The following is a 19,686-nucleotide window of genomic DNA, read 5'->3' as shown; positions in this document are numbered from 1 at the left end:
GAGAATGATAAAAATGAACCTTACGATTAGAAGATACAAGTGCACAATCTTAGGTGTATATGCAGTAAATGATGACGCACCAGCAAACATTAAAAACGATTTTTTTGAGTAATTGAATTTAGAGGTTGCAAAAGTCGACACATCTCGAGAAATTATCATCTTGGGAGACTTAGGAGACTTGCTAAACAGCAGAACTGGAAAAAAAACCCATAACGAAATTATAGGTCAATTCGGAGAGGACCAAATAAATGATATTCTTACCAGACTAATATTATTATGCGAACAAAATGAAATGAAAATTGCAAAGGGATTATTTCAACACAGAGACATGCACAAATAAACATGAACGCATAATACGAGAGGGTTAAAATCAATCATAGACTACACAATCATACGACAAAAAACAAATATGATTATACAAGATGTAAGAGAGTATTGAGTCAGAGTATTGAGAGGAGCTACCTGTGGAAGTGACCGTCACTTATTAAAAGGTAACATCACATTTGAAGTAAATAAACCTAAAAAAGAAAAAGAAGAAGATGAAAGTTTTAGAGGCAAGAGTTTAGAAAATAGGATGCATTACTGTTAGGAAGTAGATGAATCACTTCTTGAACACTTACTATAAGAAGTTGTTGTTAAATATTAATTAATTAAATGAGAAGCTACAATTTTAGTATTTATTCAATTTATTCATTAAAATAATATAAATCTGAAACAATACTATTATGACTGAATAGATATTTTCAATACATTTCAAGCGAGGTATTACTTGCCATATGATCCCATTTTAAATTATCTGTCACAGTGGCGCTGTAAGATAATTAATTTTCGTTCACTTGAAAAAACGTTTCTTGGCTTATTTCAGATGCCCCTGAATATGCTCTGAGAGCGAAAGTCCTTGGGCAAGATTTAATAAAAAACTGTTCTCGATATCTGACTTTTATTTGATTTAAGTTTATAAAAGTTATTCTTATGGGGCATTATAAAAATGTTTATATTTATTCGTATTTGTCATTATCTTCCTGTAGCAGTTTTAGATAAATCCCATCAGGATTCGTCCTTGGTTATTGCCCATTTGACATTATCTTGATCTACCGCTTTTTACGCTGCACTCCAATTTTTCCTGGAACCGGGTCTTCAGACCAGTTTGGTCCTATGTGTAACGTGCTATCAGTTTTGCTTCGGGCAGAAGAAAGTACATTCTGAAAAGTTTTTTCAGAGCCTCTTCTAGGGATGGCGGTTTTTGACAAAACACCGATTTTCGGTTATACCGGTTTTTTTTGCTTACGGTTTAACCTGGCGGTTATAACCGGCCAAAAAAAAAGGTTTTTCCAAAAACCGGTTTTTGGTATTTTTAATCCAATAGGTTACAAAGTTACCTTTACAATGCACTTTAGTTTGCGATACTTCATTCGACTCGATATCAATATGATCAAAATTAGAAGGTACTATCGAAAGAACATCAATATCAATATAAAAAAAACACAATTTTTAATAAAACCATTTTATTATATTAATTATTATATTTATTTATTATTTTATTATAATTATATATTTATTGATTATTGTTAAATATAATATAGCGTAAGATTAATATATACATATTGCAATAAAAGTCTAATATAAGTAGAATGGTAAAAAAATATAAGTTCGAAGGTTACAAATGGGTTATATTATATGAAATGGATTTAGCATTGTGTTGGCCAGTATTGTTTATGAGCCCATTAAGAAAAACTCGTTGATATATATGTTGATCGGTTAAGCGTCTTCTCTCATCTGACACAACGACATGTATTTTTTAGCTATAAAAGCTAAGCCTGGCATACAGGTTCTGTTTTGCTTCCCTTAATCTCGGCAGCAAAGGCTGCTGCAGATATAAAGTCAGTCCATTTGGAAAAGAACTTTAAATCCGTGTGTCCTGAGAACTTGAACTGGAATCACACCAACTCCAGATCGTGTGAAGACCAAAGAGGGTTTGATTTCAAACTCACTTTGGCTGCTTCTTGCCCAAGTATATTCGCCTTCTAGAGAATCTTCAGGGACATTTCGTCAAATTTGGGCTATCCAACAATCGCAGAATGTCGTAAATATAAAATTGTACATAACCCTACACTAAGGAAGGACAAACAGTTTAAAATTATTTAAAAAATAGTCAAAGCTACATTCTAGTCGGCAAGAGGAGAGAGATTCTCTTCTGTTTTCCCGTTTCCTGTTACCCCAACCATTTCAACTTATAAAAAATTTCCCAGATTCTTTCAAATGGGATTTAAAAAAAATAATATCAACCTAAATATTTTACTTAAAAATAAATTGGATAATGCAATTCATCTTTTATTTTTACTACCATCAAAAAAATTTATCATGTATTACTTTTAACACGTTTGTATATTTGTATATTAGGTATGGGTGTATCGTTTTGAAAACGTAGGAAAATCCTTAGAGATTCGTATTCGTATTCGGTACCTAATTCGATATTCGTAGTCAGAAAATTACTTTTGGTAATCACAAAAAGCCATTCACCCACCTTCAATGGCAAGAGTCAAGTGTGAAAAATAGATGATGTACAAGATCACTACTAATGTACAATGTTCCACGAAATATAATGTTCAACGAAATATTATAAAAAAATTATTTCTGGCTGATGTGAGTTTGCACCTTCATTTTGCTTCTGTATTTATAAAATAAAATAATATTTGAGTTATGGTTTTGTTTGGAATAATTACTTAAGAATAATAATTATGATTGGGATCCAAAATAATACCTAACCTAATCCTAATCACCGGTAAAACCTACTAACCGGTTTTTACTTTAAAAATAAAAGACCGATTATAACCGGGACAAAATACCAACCGATAAAACCGGTTATTGCGGTGTAAAAAACCGGTTTTCGGTTAAAACCGGTAGGTTTTTCCCATCCCTAGCCTCTTTACTATCCACCATTAATACACACATTGAGTGTATTAACTTTTCGGATTTTAAAAAATATTTTTCAAAATCTTTTTCGAATGAGATATGTATCTGAGGGGTCTTTAAACAAAACTTCATGGAGTCTTGGTATAACTGCAGTATGCTCTCAAATAAGTTCGTCAATAACTGTTGTTTAATTTTATGAATTTTTTAGTTATCTTTGATTACTATAGCAGCTGATAATACTTTAAATTTTTCAAAAAAAAAAACATCAGTTCACGAATGACATGAAAAATCGAAAAATTTTAATTGTATATTGGAAGCTATGCCATATATATTTTTCGTTTAATAAAGAAATAGCTTTTAATATAATATCAGTCATTCCATAAAGCAATTGAAGATTATTTCAAAACACACTTATTAAAGAAAAATTTAACTTCCTCTCTATCAATTCTCGTAGCCTTAACTAACTTTATTACCACTTATTGGTCTTTTGGCACATAGCCACCAATAAATATCTCTTCCCGGTATTAATTAAGTTTTTAATTACAGGAACGGCCGTACGTTATGGTCAACGAGGAGAAGAATTTAACGGGGAACGCTCGGTACGAAGGCTTCTGTATTGACCTATTAAAATGGATAGCAGGCCAAGTCGGCTTCCAATATACAATCAGGCTCGTCCCCGACCACATGTACGGCGTATTTGATCCGGACACGAAAGAATGGAATGGAATCGTTCGAGAACTGATGGAAAAAGTAAGTAGATTTAAAACATTCAAATTGGAATGTACGTATTATACAGGGCAGAACCCACTTATGGAATCAAATTATTTCTGTCTTTGTTTTAAAAAACTGCTGAGACCCGTCGACTTTCATGTATTAATAGGCACTTTTTAAACATAAATTTAAATATACAGGGTGATTCACGTAAGCCTAGCATAGTCCACATAGTCCAAAAGCTTTATTTTTAATGGAACACGTTGTATAATTTTATGTTTTTAAAAACTACTAAACAACCTAATCTCAACAAACTACATCGTGAAGGGTATATTATGAATATTACAAGGTGAAATTTAAAAATTATAAAGTGTGGAAACCACTTAAGGTAAACCGATCTAATAACGGCCCAGTTAAGGAATAGTTGAATTTAGACGTAAATATTACGGAAACGAAATAATGGAGAAAATGGATTTAAAGTATATTTGATAGCATAAATAAAAATTTTGATTGATATGATAAAATGCAAAAAAAACTTTAATTTCGGCCTAATGGTCATTTAATTCTGGCCCATATATCAAAAGAATTATATTTTTTTTCTGTTTTGCAAATTTAGAGCAAGTTGGTGCTTATTCTTATGTATTTTATTGCCAGTACAGGGAAAAATAGTAGGAATATAATAGGGACTTTATTTTCAGATTTTTTATTGCCGACGAAATGAGTACTACAAATTCGATCATTAAATTTTGGAGTCCAATCTGAACCATCAGCAATAAAAAATAAAAAACAACTGTTTGATATACAGTGTTGAGTGTCTTACCACCCGGCAAAATAGCGGAAAGGATAGAAGACAGATTAAGTTGTGAGATAGTACGAGATAAACTAGTTCTTCTAGACGTGGCTATTTGACTTCAGTCATAATTATAGGGATGACCTCGAAAATATTTTATTTTAATAATTTCTGATGTTAGATTAAATGATTGAATAAATTAAGATATATTATAGTAAAAAACATTAATTAGTAGCGATTTTAAATTATAAATCTTTAAGTTTATTTAATAATAAAAATAACTCAACTAAAATATTTGACTAAACTAAAGGTAGGTATGTTCGGTCCGAAAACAATTATTGTATGTGGAATTGGTCTAATAGTTAGAGACGTGGTATATTGACAAGAAGATTGGAGTTCAATTCACACCAAGGATAAAATTTTTGTTTTATTCAATAACAAAATAATAGTTCGAAAAACTCATTACTTACAATTTATTCTTATTCCAATGTTATACAATAGAAATACAAAATAATTCAAATTCAATTCCAGTTTTACAGTCTTCAGTGAATGCAAAATAATCCGGTGAAGACTGTTTATTGTCAAATCTATCACTAAATTCTCAGTGTTAATATCAATTCCTCTGTACAGGTAATGATTTTCAAAACAATTGACAACATTGAAATGGATGCGCGCGAACAGCTGCCTGCTTTACAGCTAACCAAATCATCAAGCCTTCAGCCATCAAATAATAACATATCGAGAAGTGTTTTTGCACGGTAAACAGAAACTTTTTATTGAAAAAACAATTCGTAAAAATGGTTTTAACGGTCGAGGAAAAGTGCAAATTGTTGTCTGGCATGTGAATGGATTATCAGACAACATGATTAGACAACAATTTGTAAATATGTTTCCAAATAGGCCGGCTCCAGCACGATCAACAATTCAGTCTATTATACGTAATTTTTTTACTTATGAATTCGTGTTCGCTCCAAGAGGAGTTTGTAGGTGAAGGGAGGTAAATCCAGATTTGGAACTAAGGGACACTTTGATTTGTGCAAGTATTGAGCAAAATCCTACCCAATCAACATCTCGACTCGGAGAACGATATGGAATTTCAAGATTTAGAGTAGGTAAAATTTTGAAAAGACATGGATACCGTCCCTATAAACTTAATAAATCCAACGAACAATTCCATGGGGATTCATCTAGACGTTTAGAATTTTGTCAAACTGCAATGGAAATGTCACATCAAGATGAACATTTTTTAGAGAACGTTTTGTTCATCGATGAGTGTACGTTTTCATTGCATGGCCGTCACAATTCAATGAATGCTCGGTATTGGTCTCGAGGAAATCCTCGTCAGATTTATGTCGCTCGTACCGAGCGTCCTCGAAAAGTAAATGTTTGGGGAGGGATAATAGGGAATCATGTCATTGGTCCATTTTTTATAGACGGTATGTTGACTGGGCGGAAATACTTGGAACTTCTGCAAAATCAAGTTGTCCCAGCCCTTCGTAATTTACCAATACCTTTCGATTCCATATGGTTTCAACACTTTGGTTGTCCTGCACATAATTCTCGCATCGTCAGTGAATATCTCAGTGCGACTTTTCCTAATCGATTGATTAGTGGTCACGGAGATATTTTTTGGCCTGCAAGATCACCTAATCTTGCACCTTGTGATTTTTTTATGTGGGGATATATCAAGTCCAAACTATATGGAATTGAAGACGATAGGCCTAATTTTCTCCAAGAATTAAGAGAAAAGATCTCTTATTCAATGAGAGGTATTAGTCCAGAAACATTAACTAATGTTAGACGAAACTTTTATAATAGATTGGGTGATTGTTCTGCTGCTAATGAAGGCTTATTCGAATATTTTTTGTAAATACATTTTATTAGAATAAAATACGTTTATTTAGAATATTTGTATAGAATTTCCACCTATTTAAACATTTTTTGTAAGTACATTTATTTAGAACGTTCTTTTATGTTTGAAGAATTTTTACTTTATTTTCAAAAGTACGACATTGTTTTTTCAATAAGATTTTCATGTTTTACTATAAACACTTCTAATAAAGACTGAAATAAATGTTTAGTGATTTAAAGTAAAACGATATAACATCTGCATAATTTCAAATTTTAATTTTTAAAAAAGTAAAACCTTCATGTTGGATTCGAACCCTGAGCGCCTGAATGAGAACATCGTGCCTTGAACTCTGATCCATCAATCTTTTATAATTATTTAGTGACAGTTTAAGTTATTGTTCTGCTGCTGTTCAAATCATAGTAGAAATTATTCTTGGTTAATAATTTAAAACTTTAGATTAAATAATCACAATTAATTAAATTATTTTATTCACATTTTTGCTTTATTGTGGTCAATCAGTTTTTACTTTATGCGAAATTAAAAAATGGAAATACGTCACACATACGAAGTTACACATAATAATTATGACCGAGGTGATTTAGCTCGAAGCTAACGTCTAAAGGTGTAAGACTATCGATAGTGGTAATGTAATGTAATGTAAATTATAGGTTTCTATCGATTATTTCTCACCTCTATGAGTTTCACCTCTTTTTATTTCACAAGGCAACTGTGTTTTCTATCTCTTACGTTAAAAAGCCGAGTGGTAAGACACTCATCACTGTATATGCACCTATTTTAATTGTCATAAAAATGAGGTTAGGTAATATTTACTTTTTCATATTAACAGCACGAATCAATTTTCTTCTTTTCTCTAATTTATACGTAATCATCGGAAACCTATAAAAACTACACTCACTATTTTTGCTATTATTAACACAATTAAATACGCAACATTTATTTGCAACCATTTTTGATCAAATTTATGCGTAAAAAGATAGGTCCAATTTTGTCATATTTCGCCGCTACGCACGCTGGCATCGTTTCAAGGCACCCCTACCATGGTCACGCACGGAGCAAATAGATCTTAATGTTATGTAACTTCAATATTTTGATTAATCATCAACACAGCTAAAATTGCAATTTACTTACTGTAATTTTATATTGTAATCATTGTAATAATTATAATTATTATTGTATTTTGTCCTCCCGCTAATAAACCCTATTATAGAGTCAGTGGTTGATGCAGTTAATAATAATAAAAAAATAATAAATTTATTTCCTGCAGATATAAATTCACTTCCGACATATTTATTTATTCTACGAAATTTAAACTCTCCCATTATAAAAATACCTTTTTTCTATTATTATCCTGTCTCACTTTGTAGTTAAAAACTCAAGCTTCTATTCATTCATTTTGGTTCTTTTTAAAAGACCGAAATGAGATAGTTAGAAACTTATAAAAAGTGGAGATGTCAGGGCTCATGAATAGGTTGCTCGAACAGTAGAAAAGAACCAGATTATCTTTCATTTGTCTGGAGGTGACAGCAGGAACAGCAAAAAATTTTGTGGTTATTACTTTTTGTTTACAGATGTTACATAAAAAAGCAGGGTATAATTTCTTTTGTATGAATACAAAGCGGTGATTTTAGATTTGAAAAATTTCAAGCTGTAGTTTTATATACAGAACGATTTTGTAAATTGCTTTTTATGGAAACGTAAAAAAATTACATGCTATTAAATCTCAACAAATACAACAAACAAACACGATATTATTGACCCTTGAGTAATCTACATACAAATTACATGAACAGTCGGGTGGGGTCTGTCAGGCCCAGTTTTTATGTTACACAATACTTTAGAAATGATTAAAATAAAACTATTTGATATTATGTGTCTTTTTTATTTTAATTTTAATACATCTTAACCATTTTAAATCCAATGATAAAATAAACATCTTTAAGAAAATGCACAAAAAAAGTTAACAAAAATGTACTTCTCTTACATTTAATAAACAAAATTCTAATCCTTATTTCAATTCTCCTTGCAGCCTTCGCAAATCGGTTTAACATGCTTTAAGCATAACCATTTCTGTCATTTGACACAAAAATATCGTGTTTTACGATTTGGACAATAGGCGCAATGACCTCGTGTATTTGGACGCGTAGGTTCTGGATCTGCAAGTACTCCACTTAATTTTTGGGCGATATTTCTGATATCCTTTTGTAAATGAGGGTCTATTGCTTTGGTTTGCATGTTCTCTCTTGTCAAGGCTAAACCAATTGATATCAGAAACAATCTTTGTTCCGAAATTAGGTCGTTTTAGTTTGCAGTACATTTATGTATGACGTGAGATGCTGCAAAGTTAAATAAATTTAAAAAATTACTATTGACCATCTTTCTGTGTTTCTGCGTACGTTATAAGCCAAAAATTTCTAATCGACTGAGTTAACGCCCGATTTTGTAATGTTATAAAAAGTAATAATATTGGGCTTAGATAAAAGTAATAATATCTCCAGAATCTTCATCAATCGTCTCATCATAGTAAAAATATAAAAACAACGTCACGACTTCTTTTTTTCTTTGAAATATATGACAACAAAGCAATAGATTTGGAAAATTCAAACATAAACGAGAACTGTGGTCTGCTGAGATCAAGAAGTTCCTTTGGAATCTCCTTTAAATTTTTTCGAATTGTTCAAATAATTGTAATTTTGTGCTGCTCCAGCATACGTTTTACAATTTCATAACTTGTAAACAGTTTTCGCGTATCTTTCCACTAAACCGGTGGTTTTAGTACTAACGCGATATGGTCCTGGAAGCTGAGCTCCAACGTATACTCCATATTTACTAAGTAAAAACATTTTGCATCCACTAAGGAAAGTACTTTTATGCCATATTTGGCTGGTTTATTCGGGATATACATGCGAAATACGCAACGTCTACGAAATGCAAAAAGCACCTTGTCTAATGTTAAGTAAGACCAAGGAACGTAATTATTAAGGTTGCATTTCTGATCAAATTGGTCAAAAACGTTTTTATTGATGCAAGTTTGTCTACGGTTCTTCTTTCTTCTCCAGTATTTACGTCATCAAAACGCAAGCAACGTAGCAAGAATCGTACAAATCGCTTATGAGTCATAGTAGCTCGAAACACCTCTTTGCCTGTTCCATCAGTAGCTCAAAATTCTTAGCAATTTTGGCCGCTTGCTTTGAAAATCCAAGCTAGATATAACAGACCAATTAACGCCTTTATTTCCACAGTATCTGTAGGCCTGGCTTCATTTCGATCTGCATAACTGTTTCTTAGTTAAGAAATAAATATGTTTGTGTTATGTACAATGGTTTCGAGAATATTGTCATCAATAAAACATTTCCAACACTCTAAAGAATTATCTGCTTGAAGAAGAGCATTTCATTTTGAACCTAGTTAGTATGAAATTAAATTAGAACTTCTTGTTCGAACATTTTTTGCAGGCGCATGTTTTCTCCAGGATACCCCATCTTTTACATAATAAAAGAGCCGCTGGTTTTCCGTATTTGTTTCATAATATTTTGAAGTTACAGGTTCCTCCCTCAATCCTTTCTCCTAGTCTGTTTCCAATTCTTTCTCTTATTCCTTTTCTGTGTCCATGTTGTGGACACTTTATTCACATCAGTCTGATTCTAACTCGCTTTCCAAATCAGTATTTTCTTCTTCTTCATCATCATAGAGCTGTTGTAGTCTTTGAATTTCTTTCAGATAAGGATCCATCACTGAAATCTGAAATACAAGAAAAGGCTGGAACATTAATATATTTATATATAACTATAGGAATAAAGATGCTTATTTGATGTAGGAAAATATAAAGAGAAAATAGTAGCATAAATAAATTTACTTGTCAAACTCACAACAGTTACTCGACTAGTCGGATAGAATCTGACAGACCAAAAGTGCAAATAACTAGCAAACTATTATACACTAATGCAAACCCCGTTGTTCACTTTTGTTGGACATGTAGACGGAAAGGTACTGACGAACGCAGCGCATTCCGACATAAAATAAGCAGTGAGGCATTAGAAATAAATTGTCGCTGGTCTCACGGGCGTCACAGGCTCACAGACCCCACCCCACTACTCAAGGGTTAAAAAAGAATCTGCAAAACCGTTAAGAAAAATAAATGTAGTTTAAAAGTAAAAAAGAAATCGAGATTTTTTTGAAATAGTCACGGTCTACGGTCGTACAATAATAGGGATTATACAAAGCATGGCAGTATTTTAACAAGGTATAAACCTGGTATTTGGTCCTTTTGTTAAATAAAATCTACAGCAAAACAACTTACCAATGCCAGCGCTTTTTGTCCTCGACAATGTCCCTGCTCACCCACCAAATTTCGAAGATGATTTACTCGAAGAGAGTAGAGAAGTTTATAAAGATTCTCTACCGACCACCCAACACTACACCTATCATGCGGCCCATGGAACAGAAGGTTGATTTTTTATTTTAAGAAGTTGTACACCAAGTACATTTTTCGATACTGCTTTGAGGTGACGGAGAACACAAACCTTACCCTTCGGGAATTTTGAAAGGATCACTTTAACATCGTGATATGCCTAAGAATTATTGATCATTCCAGGCTGGGCGTTACGACGAAGATCATAAGCTCTGTATGAAAAAATCTGTGGCTTAAGGCTGTAGCTGAAAAGGCCTTTGAAAGATTGAAACCCGAAGTGTCAGTGATAAATGAGATTGTTTCTCTAGGAAAATCTATGGGTCTGGAGTAAGTGAGAGATGTGAACGAACTAGTAAAGGAACAGTTTCAGGAGTTGACCAACCTGGAGTTATTCGATCCGAATTGGCAGAAGCAGATGGTGGTATAACAAAAAATTGGTTTTGAAAAGGAGCCAGATATGGAGGAGGTTATCTCTACAATAGATATAAAGGAGATCTTGGGAATGTGAGAAAAAGTTGTATGCGTATATCAAAGTTGTTCAACTCATTTCTATAATGTCCTAAAAGGAAGGAAAAAAACAAACCTGCTTGGACAGTTTTTTAAAAAGATCTGCAGGTGAAAATGAACAAAATGTGACGAAAAAAGCGAAGACCAGTGAAAAAAATTAAGCGCTTCCGTAAGCACTTCACTTTTTCTTTTATTATGACTGTGTTTATAGAATATTTATTTGTTATTTATAAATAAATGATTTTTCTTGTAAATAAATTCTTATTTCAAAACACTTAAAAAAATTACTCAAGTGGTGTTTTGGGAGCTGGAACGGATTAGTGGCATTTTATTTAATTTCAAAGGAGAAAATTATTTTGCGATACGAGCAATATGACATACGAACAAGGTTGCGGAACAAATTAAACTCGTATTTCGAGATACCACTGTACAAGTAAACCAACGAAAATTTGAAGAGATACCTATAAGACGAGGAGTACGACAAGGATGTATTCTGTCCCCTTTACTTTTTAATCTGTACTCAGCAGAGATATTTAAGTAATTAGTAGAAAATGTAAACGCAGGTGTAACAGTTAACGGAACACGATAAAATAATATCAAATATGCAGATGAGACAATACTCCTTACAGACAGCAGCGAAGTTCTGCAGATTTTGATAATCGCTCTACGCAGTACTACGAGAGATATGGAATGGCTCTAAAAAAAAACAAAACTTATGATTGTCAGTAAGAAAAAAATAAGATAAAATAATCTTTATGAAAGAAATTGGGTTTGAGCTAAATAAACAACGGGACTGTAGTCTGAAGCTATTTTAATAAGATGAAAGCAATATTATGAAAAGGAAAACTGGAAAAATATATTAGAACGGGGGTACTAAAATGCTACATATTATCTGTTCTGTTGTATGGAATTAAAAATTGGACATGTACGGATGCGACCTAAAAAAGACTAACTTTGAGATGTGGTTTAATCGAAGAATGTGAAAAATATTACGGACATAACACATAACAAACACGTAAACCTTAAAAAATATAAACAAAGGAAAATAACTCGTCAGTACTTTAGTCACATATTAAGAAATAAAAAATATCTGCATTTTAAAATATCAATGTTGTAGCGTTTTTAAATTTGTGTCTATATATAATATTTAATATCTATATAATAATATAAATTCTGTATAAAGTTTTGTAGCCCGCCCCTATTTTGTTTATCTCGTTAGCCCCCTTTCAGACGAGGATACTGTATCCGAGATACGCGTATCCGAGACGCAGATATTACATAGACTCAAATGGAGCTTTTCACACGAGACGCGCGAGAGATACAGTATGCGAGATACCGAATTCAGTATCTCGGACCTTCCTGTCGCCGACGACTGAATGCGTATCCCAGATACAGAAGAAACATTACGTTAAATGAACGCTTTCAGACACGAATACTTTTGCACCACATTCCATAGACGCGCGATTTTCTGTCGAATAATTGTAAATGAGCAACGAAAGAAAGAAGGTGTTTTCTGAATATAGTTAAATAATGGAGCGTACTGTATTTGATAGTGACAAATTTATTTGTTTGTTACAATCAAATCCCTGTCTATGGGATACAGCATCGCCAGATTACTGCAATAGAAATAAAAAGTAGGGATGGCGGTTTTTGACAAAACACCGGTTTTCGGTTATACCGGTTTTTTTTGCTTACGGTTTAACCTGGCGGTTTTAACCGGCCAAAAAAACCGGTTTTCGGTTTTATTAATCCAATAGGTTACAAGTTTCACCTTCAGTTTGTATTTCAGCACTTCTGTATTTATAAAATAAAATAAAATTTGAATTATGGTTTTGTTTGGAATAATTACTTGAGAATAATAATTATGATTGGGATCCAAAATAATATCTTACCTAATCCTAATCAACGTAAAAACCTAATAACCGGTTTTTACTTTAAAAATAAAAAACCGGTTATAACCGGGACAAAAAAAAACAACCGATAAAACCGGTTATTGCGTAGTAAAAAAACCGGTTTTCGGTTAAAACCGGTAGGTTTTTCCCATCCCTAATAAAAAGCAGCAGTGCTGGGTCGAAATTTCTAAGCAAATGTGCGACAATTTTAAGGCCATGACTGCAGTACAGCAAAATGAATATGGTAAGAAATAAATGTTTTTATTATAAATACATAGGTATTTTGTTTCATACGTATACAGTTTAGTTTTAAAAGTTTGCTAATTGAAATTTTGATTATTTAATGAATGTAAAACTACATTATTGTGAAAGAAATACGGTCATTTTTTTAGGCCGAGGTAAACAATTTACAAATTGGAGATAAGTACACAGATTTATTTTAAATTTAAGTCATAGACTTTAACTTTAACTTAAAGTCATAGAAAGCCGTTTTTTTGACGAAATACTTTTACGCATAGTTGTGTCTTTTTTACTCAATTGAATTTCTAAAATTTTATGAAGTTCTTCAAACGACTTCACAGACATTCGAAAATAATTAAAACACTTCGATGGATCTTGCAATAAATCTTGATACAGCAAATTATACGTTCCCTTGGTTTCTCTTAATTCTACAATACGATGAACCCACAAATTACGTCGTCTTTTCAGTTTCTTTTTCTTTTTATTTAATATGTACCACAGCATAACATACTCTTCTACATCCATAATCCAAAAATATAACCGCACTGCACTGCTACTATTTTCATACTGACGAGCATGCCCGTGAATCCGATACAGTAGCCATCGAAAATTTTGTATCTCGCATACAGTATCCTCGTCTGAAAACCCTCTTAGTAAGCATTAAAAATTACCAGGAAATCTGCGTTTGTCTTTTAAAAGGTAATGTGAAAACGATCGATAATATAACAAGTTTTGTATCCAGTTTTCAAGTTTTTTTTGTCTTTATTTACATTCAAATCCCCCAAATCTCTGAATACATTGTGAGGTAAAAAAATCAATATAATACGGTTATTTCTTCATATTGGGAAGTAGTTTGTTTAAGGGTCGCTTTGTAACATAGTTGAGGCCTGTTTTAAAAGCAAGAAATTTATGTTATGGACGTAAGAAGGGTCGCCCACACTAGTATTAGATTTAGGTCAAGAGGGGAATTTAAGTCAGGTTGAGAAGAGCAACGAAGCAGGCAGGTGGTATAAGGCAGCTCGAGTTGAACATAGCCGTTAATTTTGTGTAATGGGTTAATAATCAAGACCGGTAAAAAGTGGAAATCTACTCTCTGTAATATGGCAGATTTATAAAAGAGTAACCACTTGAATAGTTAGAAGATTTGTGTAGTATACCAGAACATGGTACAATTTTAAAACAGTACATAGGGTGTGCCACCAGCTTCGTTTGTCGTCTGTTTGCTCCAACCTCGTTCCAGTCCAGGATTCCAGGCTATAGAAATCGTCTTCCTTCTTTCTCGTTGAGAACTTGTCCAAGTAGCTTTCCATAGATGTCTAGCAAGTTTCAAAGTTAAGTGTAAAAAAAGTGAATTATAAGGTAACATTCAGTATATTAATTTAAAAGTAAAGACATTTTTTTGCTAAAACAATTTGCTTTCATTAAAATTTAAAGGAATTGTAATATTTAATAAATTGTAAATTTTATGGTTTAACTTAGCTGTCATTTTAATTGTTTTTTTTTTAATTTAATGTTAACATATGACAGCTAGCTTTATTTGTTTCGATATTAATTTCTTTTGTTTGTTTTAAAAAAAGGTTAATCTCCGTAAACGTTTGATTTGTTTCTGTGATCCATTTTTGTTTTTATTTTAAAAAATCTCCTAACCTTTTTTTTGTGGTGTGTTTACTTTTTAGGAAGGAAGAGCCCTTTTCTTCTTTCCTCCAGCAAGTTTAGGATCCTTCAAAGCGGCGCCCTTTTTCTAAATTGCTAGAAGCCTTTCCTTGTTGTATTAATTGTCCAGTTGTCCAGGAGATTTACTTAAGTAACCCTTTTGTTTCATATTTTGGTAGCTACCCCAATCTGACACCCTTTTCGTTCACTTATCCACGACCCCAGCTCTCCAGCAACCCTCTGAGTGCCGTTCGCATACGTATCGATTTGTTTTGCTTGCCCTATTTTCACCCCCATAGTTTCTGTCCCCAATTTTCTACCCCATATTCTTACCCTGAGGTAGGCAAAATATAATTTCGTTACAATGTCAAGTCTGCGACAAGTAGCTCATTTAGACAGCAGACTCAGTAAAACTCAGGTTTAATTAAAATAAAAATTTATTTGGAACAAATCAATAAAAAAATAAAGTTTAATTCAAGACAATAAAAATTAACTAATAATGCTACGGCTACGGCCTGAGTGCACGGATCGGAGATCCACTGTTTAATACCTCCAAAAAATAAATTACAATTATTGTCATAAAATTTAAACGGCAATTACGGTGTGGTAATACACACCCAGCGAAGAAAAGAAAACACTCGGTCCGGCAAAGTGGCAAAAGTAACTAATCAATACTTAACCACGGGAAAGCACAGCACCCAGACGCCCATTGGAGTTCCCACTAGATCAGCACACTAGCGGAAATCCATTCTATCTTGTGGTGTATGCTGTTTTTTTTTTCGATCGTCTGCCTTCCATCTCCTGTAGCGCGTATCAATGGAAGAAGAAACAAAGGTGGGAGTGCATGTGTATGGAGCGCTGACGGGACCGACGGGAAAAATATCGTTACAAGTCATATCATATCTTGAATAATATTATTTGATCTGCTTGGTAAATGCTTCGAATATTCATCGTACCGATTTTTTTTTACTTTTGTGACATTATTGATTATTATTCTTAGCCGAGAGCCGGAGACAGAAGTGTTTTATTTTGGATTTTGAGCTATTGTTGTATCCTGTGAATCATATATCCTTGAATTTGTTATTATAAGTAAATTTACAAAATATTTGATGCGAACTATACGGTGTGTCATGATTATCTTAAGGTTTGATGTAATAAAGTTCTTTATACAGATCGTTTATTAACGTAGATTTAACGTAAACACGAGCGTGAAATATCTGATGCTTAATTGGGTTTCCCAAATGATGAAGTTAAATGTGTCGATAGCAATTAAAGTAAATTGTATACTCACGCTTAATCAAGCCTTTAAGAGCGATGCTGGGAATATTTATATTCCACTATGCATCAACAATTTACCCATATAAATTAACATCATTCTTGTACTGATTGCGTCGGGTAAGGACGATAAATATACGAAAATGGTTTGTAAGAACACTAAGAGGGTGTTCTTACAAACTCTCTCTGATGACGGGTAAACCCAGAAACACGTGTTAGGGAGTGGTAAGAGACTCAAATTAAATCGAACCGCAACCATTTTCGTATATTTCCCAAATGAAATTTAATATTTGTGAAGTAGTGTTTAGAACCTCAGTGTATTAATTTGAATTTGCCGTGATGTTATCAACAAATGAATATTAAATCTATTTCGGTTTCTTCAAAAGTATTTTACAATATAACATATAACAATATAATATAAAATCAGTATATCTTCAGTTTGGGTTTAATAATTACTGTTAAATTTGAAACTAAATTTTGTTATTCTATTAAAATTAAAGTTTCGGCAGGTTACCCTTGCCTTTGTTAAGATTTTAAAATGTACAAAAATTGAGAATAAGATGTTATTGTAAAACATATAATAACTTACCAAACACATAAAGCGAGATACTACATTAATAAACGAACAAAGAGTAAAAACTCACATCTGATGCCTCATTGCTTACTGTCATTAATATTTGATTATGTGTTTACGGGCCTATCTTTGATGTTGTTGTCCGAAAAGGCAAGTGGAGATATGTTACAACTATCAGACTGTTATTATTTAAATCAGATTGAAATACATTTTATTTAGCTTCTTTGTATCTTTTTTGTCATTGATTTCGTTAGTGTCTTCTTTTTTTTGCTTAGTTTTTCAAATTTTTATCATTTCAACTGATAGTTGCTACAGCACCTTATATTGTAGTGTGGACAGTACAAAGTTTCAAAATGATGTATGAAAAACTAATTGAGCTAAATTGTCCATTTCCTGTCAATTTGAATACAATTATTTTTCAAATAATAAGCAGATATTAAAATGTATCTACGAATACATAACGTCCTGTAAATTTAAATTATAAGTAGTTTTAGGTATTACAATTAAAAATTGTAAATATGTCAAAAATTGAATGTGTATACGAACATATTACTTCCTGTAAATTTAGATTATAAATAGGCTTAGGTAAAAACTGATAGTATTTTCTCTGGCCAGGCTTCTTAATTAGTTATTTGTTTTGTTAATCTGGTTTGAACTATGCATCCCACCTGCCGCTGCTCTTTTGTTTTCTTTAATTCCACTACATATGATCATTTTCAGCTTTTTACGTTTCTTGTCTTTTTTCTTAGTTTCAGTTATTATAGAATAGAGTCGAATAGAAATATGCTTTATTGTCACTGAAAATTATTGAACAATTTTATGGACAAAGCTAAAAAAATCAGCCAAAAAGTACAAACAGTATAAAAAGTATAAAACAAAAACAAATATAATAAAAAAAAAACAGAACAATACAATTTTAAATTAGTAAAATTATTGTATAACTTACATAATTTGTACAGACAACAACAAATGAGACAAATTGTAGCCACTGCTTGAGACACCCAAATGTAATTATAAACAATACTAATTTTGTTTCTTTGTTATACATTAAGAATATATTGTCAGCATATCTAGCCCTGTTTCTTTAAACTCCTTTCCCAGTTCTTTTTATTTACGTTGTATACTTCTAATATTCCAGGTTTCCCAACTTCCATATTTCTATTCTATTCTGCTTCTATTTTTCGTCTTTTTTGCACTTTCCTTTCATGTCCAATATTATGTATTGTACTTTTTTCTTATTCATTGCCATGTTCGTTACCTTATATTTCTATCTATTATTTACTCTTAGTGTTTTGTTATTTCCGGTTTTTCTTCGTTCCTGTGCCATCTTCATTCTTCCTTTCATATAATAAGTTTGTTAAATTCAATTCTCAATAAATTTCCTTTCATTTTTTCTTCCTATGCCCTTTGTCCTCTTACTTTTCTTATTTCCCTTTCTGATGCAGTTAGGTCGTAATTAATATACATGCGTTGGTCCCTAATTTTTGCAGTTTGGATTTATTTTGCATGATTTTTTCTGTCTTTGTCTTCAGCAATATCAAACTCCAGCTTACACACTCTTTCTCCTATCTTTCTCGCTGCTTTTACCTGAACTTGTACCTCTAATTTTTCTGTAATAAAATTGGTCATAGCACTTTTCAATATTTTTGCATCTTTTGTCTGCTGTCTTGACGACATTCGGTAAGGATGCGTTTCATTGTGAGTTGACACTGTCATGTTTGACAGATAGGCCGGACATCTGATGCCATCAGAAAGTTGTGTATTAGTTTGGTGTAGCCTATGTGGACTCTTCGTATAATTGTAAGGTCTTGGATAGATAGTCCTTTTCGGCCTATATATAATGGTTCACACAATAATGGCTGGATTGCACGTAAGGATGTATTTAAGAAGCTCCAGTGGGTTTACCAGAATCTCCTTGTGAATCTGTATGCTTATGTTTTTTAATCTTTGCAAATTTGGATGTGACTGTTAATGTGGTATCTGTTGAAGCCATTTTAGCATGCTGATCTACGAGTTCGTTGCCATGTATACAAAAGAAGTGTATATTTTTTTCATATAAATGCAAATACATACATATTTGTTACAAATAATATGTATAAATATTATTTAATCTTAGTTTTTGGCGTGTATGTTTGCCTGACTGGTTGTTACCACAAAAATACTCTGATAATATTTTTGAACCAAAAACTCATTAACCGAAAACCGTGTTTTTTTAATTTAATTCGATTTTAAAACAGCCAAAATATTATAGTAAATGTTTTGTTGATTACTAGCAATACGATTGACTTATAAAGAATAATAATTGATTAAAGACTGTACATCCGCTATTTAAACATAATATTTTTGTTGACGACAGTTTATTTTCTTATCGAATTATTATAAATTTTTTAAATTATTTACTTTAAGAAACATTTTATATAATATACCCTTCTTAATGCAATTTGTTTGAGCATTTACGAAGTATTTGTATTCCTTTAACGAAAGACGTAATTCTCTCAGCAGAAAAATTTACATATAAAGTAGAAGGCCAGGTATTTTCTCGCCCTGAATAGCGCCCTAATAGAGAAATCAATGGACATCATTAGTAGAATGTCGTCCTCAGTAGAAAAAATTGTAGGAATGTCGCATGCTCACCAAAGGTATTTTGATTTTCAGAGAGCGGATCTGGCTGTAGCCTCGATGACGATAAATTACGCGAGAGAAAGCGTAATTGACTTCACAAAACCTTTCATGAACCTCGGAATTGGAATTCTCTTCAAGGTAAGGCTCGAATTGAAATTATTAAGGGGATCAAGTGGGCTAGATAGCTTTCGGTTTTCTCTATAAACTTCGAATGAAAAGTGAAGAGGC

General features: G+C 32.3%; 1 protein-coding gene across 1 annotated transcript in view; it reads left to right on the top strand.

The window, feature by feature from the left end:
- Nucleotides 1–19,686, top strand: part of LOC140446295 (glutamate receptor ionotropic, kainate 2) — a 429,700-nt gene that overhangs the window by 261,593 nt on the left and 148,421 nt on the right. Inside the window, exons 9-10 of the mRNA XM_072538832.1 lie at nt 3,460–3,663; nt 19,492–19,596. Of these exons, the coding sequence (XP_072394933.1) occupies nt 3,460–3,663; nt 19,492–19,596 (309 nt within the window). The remainder of the gene's footprint in view (nt 1–3,459; nt 3,664–19,491; nt 19,597–19,686) is intronic.

This window comes from Diabrotica undecimpunctata, chromosome 7 (assembly GCF_040954645.1).
Source record: "Diabrotica undecimpunctata isolate CICGRU chromosome 7, icDiaUnde3, whole genome shotgun sequence".
NCBI lineage: Eukaryota > Metazoa > Arthropoda > Insecta > Coleoptera > Chrysomelidae > Diabrotica > Diabrotica undecimpunctata.
The sequence above is the reverse complement of the archived record's forward strand: the minus strand, read 5'-3'. Positions and strand labels throughout refer to the sequence as shown.